Source organism: Rattus norvegicus, chromosome 5 (assembly GCF_036323735.1).
Source record: "Rattus norvegicus strain BN/NHsdMcwi chromosome 5, GRCr8, whole genome shotgun sequence".
Taxonomy (NCBI): Eukaryota; Metazoa; Chordata; class Mammalia; order Rodentia; family Muridae; genus Rattus; species Rattus norvegicus.
The window spans coordinates 116,785,012-116,789,835 of NC_086023.1; the positions used below are offsets into that span (position 1 = coordinate 116,785,012).

At 41.8% G+C, this 4,824-nt stretch overlaps 1 protein-coding gene across 1 annotated transcript; it reads left to right on the forward strand.

Moving 5' to 3' along the window:
* The first annotated feature begins 2,553 nt into the window (after nucleotides 1–2,553).
* On the forward strand, nucleotides 2,554–3,845 carry LOC134486952 (glyceraldehyde-3-phosphate dehydrogenase). The gene has a single exon (XM_063288584.1). The coding sequence runs from the start codon at nucleotides 2,629–2,631 to the stop codon at nucleotides 3,628–3,630; it is 1,002 nt and encodes a 333-aa protein (XP_063144654.1). The 5' UTR covers nucleotides 2,554–2,628; the 3' UTR covers nucleotides 3,631–3,845.
* Nucleotides 3,846–4,824: the final 979 nt, after the last annotated feature.

Here is a 4,824-nt window from a genome sequence, read left to right on the forward strand (position 1 = left end):
CAGGGTCTTCAGTCCTTCCCCTAACATGGAAGACGTGGGTCCCCGACCTCTGTGCCATGTTTCGCTGTGGGAATCTGCATTTGTCTCAGTCAGCTGCTGAGTAGAGCCTATTAGAGGAGAGCTATGCTAGGCTCCTGTCTGCAAGCACAACATAGCATCACTAAAAGTGTCATGGATTGGTGCCTGTCCATGAAATGGTTCTCAAGTTGGGTTGGACATTAGTTGGCCATTCCACTGGTCTCTGCACGATCTTTGTCCCTGCATTTCTCTTAGACAGGAACATTTTCTAGTCAAAAGTTTCATGGGCGAGTCATTGTCACCATCTCTCCGCTGGGTGTTTTGGATAGATGCTGGAGGTGTTCTTTTCAGGTTCCATATCCCCACTGAGCAACATTTCGGCTTCAGCCACCAGAGTCTTCTGGGATCCTTCCCCTATCACAGGTCTCTGGGAATTCCTAGAGATTCCATCAATCCCCATCAATTCATTTTCCTGACTCTCCAGGCCTCTCTCCAGTCTCTCCCCATACCTGATCACAACCCCCTTTCCCTTCCTCCCCTCTCCCACCCAGGGCCCTACTTCCCTTTGCCTCCTATGACTATTTCAGTTCCCCTTCTAAGCGGGATTCAATTTATCCTTTCCTTCTGGTTTAACATTTTTGGGTCTGTGGAGTATAGCATGGGTATTCTGAACTTTTTGGCTAATATCCATTTATCAGTGAGTACATACCATGCATGTCCTTTTGGATCTGGGTTACCTTGCTCAGGATGATGTCTTCTAGTTCTAGTCATTTGCCTGAAAACTTCACACTGCCCTTGTTTTAAATAGCTAAATAGTATTCCACTATGTAACTGTACCACATGTTCTGCATCCATTCTTCTGTTGATTGACATCTGTTGCTTCCAGTTTTTGGCTATTATGAACGAAGCTGCTATGAACATAGTGGCATATGTGTCCTTGTGGTATAATGATGCATCTTTTTGGTATATGCCCAGGGACAGATACAAAACTATGCATTGATCATATTTCAGAAAATTCATTTTCATCTCTAAAGCAGAGAGCCTATTCAAGTTAATATTCTTAGTTTTCTATATGGGGAATGGAATGGAGATCATGTGGTCTCGGAAACCCAGAAGATTCTCTCCCCATGTGTAAAGAAGGAAGAATGACTACTATAGAAGTTTGTTATACTTTTAAGAAAAAGCCAAATTAACATACAAATCCCAAACCAGAATCAGGTTGTGATGGAACAAGCTAAAAATCTCAGACACCCAGGAAACTAGGTCAGGAGGACCTCAAGTTTAAACCTTGTAAAGACAGGGACAGCCTGTCTCAAAAGTTAAAATCATGAGAGAGAGAAAGAGTTGGGAAGAGTGATAATTAGTGTTGCCTATCACATGTAAGCCCTGGGTTCAATCCCCAGTCCTGCAATAGTCATGGCCAACAATAACTTACATATGTGGTCAGTGTAGAATATCAAAACCTGCACCCTGGTGACTTCATTTCTGAAGATTGTGAGCATCTACCTCTGTATTTGTCAGGCTCTGGCAGGGCCTCTCAGGAGACAGCTATATCAAGCTCTTGTCAGCATGCACCTCTTGACATCCCCAATAGCAACTGAGTTTGGTGACTGCATCTGGGCTGGATCCCCATGTGTGGTAGTCTCTGGGTGGCCTTTCCTTCTGTCTCTGCTCCACACTTTGTCTCCATATTTCTTCCTTTGAGTATTTTATTCCCCCTTCTAAGAAGGACTGAAGCATCCACACTTTGGTCTTTCTTCTTCTTGAGCTTCATGTAGTCTGTGAATTGTATCTTGTGTATTCCGAGCTTTTGGGCTAATATCCACTTATCAGTGAGTACATACCATGTGTGTTCTTTTGTGACTGGGTTACCTCACTCAGGATGATATTTTCTAGTTCCATCATTTGCCTAAGAGTTTCATGAAGTCATTCTTAAATATAATTCTGGCCTTTACTATTGTCTTCAAGAGATATAAGTAAACTTCTCTTTGCTTACCCTTAGGGAGCAAAGTTTTTGTTCTTTTAAAGAGCTTTACCTTCCCAAACAGACTGAAATGCAGCTGATTTTCCCCGCTAACATGTAAAAACTACCTTCTCACTTTTCTCTTCCTTAACCTTGTTGCATATGAGCAGGTGAGGTAGTTTATTATGACAAATTGTCTCTGGGATTATTTATTTACCATCAGTTGAGGGAAAACAAATAGAGACATTCTTTAAATATTTAGGTGAAATTAAGTTGTTCTGTTTAATAATGAAGAACATAGGTATAAAAAAATGAAAGGACACAAAGAGTGAGCAGAAATGAATAAAATGAAGTGTGCAGAGAGCAGAATGAGCATCTGATTATATGAAAAAGTCTTGGAAAAGATACAAACTTTACTCTGAAGGTCCATCGTAGGTCTGGGTAAATTAATGGATAAACATTCATATTAAATAATTCAGTAGCCCATATAAAAATATATATTCATATATTTGTGGACATATATACACAAAATACACACACATATATATATAGCATGTATATATAAAAGATAGATATCGCTCTGCTCCTCCCTGTTCTAGAGACAGCCGCATCTTCTTGTGCAGTGCCAGCCTCGTCTCATAGACAAGATGGTGAAGGTCGGTGTGAACGGATTTGGCCGTATCGGACGCCTGGTTACCAGGGCTGCCTTCTCTTGTGACAAAGTGGACATTGTTGCCATCAACGACCCCTTCATTGACCTCAACTACATGGTCTACATGTTCCAGTATGACTCTACCCACGGCAAGTTCAACGGCACAGTCAAGGCTGAGAATGGGAAGCTGGTCATCAACGGGAAACCCATCACCATCTTCCAGGAGCGAGATCCCGCTAACATCAAATGGGGTGATGCTGGTGCTGAGTATGTCGTGGAGTCTACTGGCGTCTTCACCACCATGGAGAAGGCTGGGGCTCACCTGAAGGGTGGGGCCAAAAGGGTCATCATCTCCGCCCCTTCCGCTGATGCCCCCATGTTTGTGATGGGTGTGAACCACGAGAAATATGACAACTCCCTCAAGATTGTCAGCAATGCATCCTGCACCACCAACTGCTTAGCCCCCCTGGCCAAGGTCATCCATGACAACTTTGGCATCGTGGAAGGGCTCATGACCACAGTCCATGCCATCACTGCCACTCAGAAGACTGTGGATGGCCCCTCTGGAAAGCTGTGGCGTGATGGCCGTGGGGCAGCCCAGAACATCATCCCTGCATCCACTGGTGCTGCCAAGGCTGTGGGCAAGGTCATCCCAGAGCTGAACGGGAAGCTCACTGGCATGGCCTTCCGTGTTCCTACCCCCAATGTATCCGTTGTGGATCTGACATGCCGCCTGGAGAAACCTGCCAAGTATGATGACATCAAGAAGGTGGTGAAGCAGGCGGCCGAGGGCCCACTAAAGGGCATCCTGGGCTACACTGAGGACCAGGTTGTCTCCTGTGACTTCAACAGCAACTCCCATTCTTCCACCTTTGATGCTGGGGCTGGCATTGCTCTCAATGACAACTTTGTGAAGCTCATTTCCTGGTATGACAATGAATATGGCTACAGCAACAGGGTGGTGGACCTCATGGCCTACATGGCCTCCAAGGAGTAAGAAACCCTGGACCACCCAGCCCAGCAAGGATACTGAGAGCAAGAGAGAGGCCCTCAGTTGCTGAGGAGTCCCCATCCCAACTCAGCCCCCAACACTGAGCATCTCCCTCACAATTCCATCCCAGACCCCATAACAACAGGAGAGGCCTGGGGAGCCCTCCCTTCTCTCGAATACCATCAATAAAGTTCGCTGCACCCTCTTAAAAAAAAATAAAAGATAGATATCTTTTAACAAATATATTCTATAGCCCACATATATATATACTTATATTCTGTTTATATATTCTATACATTTAGCTGATATATACCTATACGTGTATTTTTATATTCTATATGTTTATAAATACTATCTGTTTTCTATGTTTATATATTCTATATATTCTGTATCTCCTGTATATACATAGGATATATCATATATATAAAATATAGATACATATCTCTGATCTATATAGATATATGTCTATATATTCTATATATTTATATTCTACCTGTTTAACAATATCATAGCTAAACAACATACTATTTCTTCTAAAAGCTTATTTATGTCTATTTTTGAGACTGTAATTTAATTGCATTTCTCTCTTCCTTTTTCTCTCTTCAAGTCCTCCCATATTCCCCTGCCCAGCCTCCTTCAAATTTGTGGCCTTTTTTTGCCATGAATTTTGTATCTATATAAAATTTTTATACACATGTAAATTCTTATGTATAAATTCTTGAGTTCATATAATGTTACCTGATGTGAGTCTGCCATTATTAATTCAATTGAGAATTTTATACATTGCATTTTGAACTTATTCTTATTTTCTCCAAATCCTCCAAGATCCACCCTCCTGCCTTATTCACCCAACTTTTTGTTTTCATTTTCTTTTTAAATCCATTCAATATCCATATACTCCTGGGTGTGTGAGCATCTGCCAGAGCACTGTCAACTTGTCAGGGACCAAACCTGCAAAGGAAACTCTCTTTGTAGCTCCTCAGAAGTAGGAATTTGTTTGCAAATTCCCTATCAATGCCAGGATTTTGTCTGGTCTTAGCTTACAAGTCCAATGCATCTTCTATTTTTTTCTCTTTTGGTAACTAACATATTAACATACCCTAAAATTTATCTTTCAAATATGAAACGCAATATTGTATATCATAGTTACTATCATCTCTTTTGACATTTAAATATATTGTCTCCTTCTACAGAAAAAAC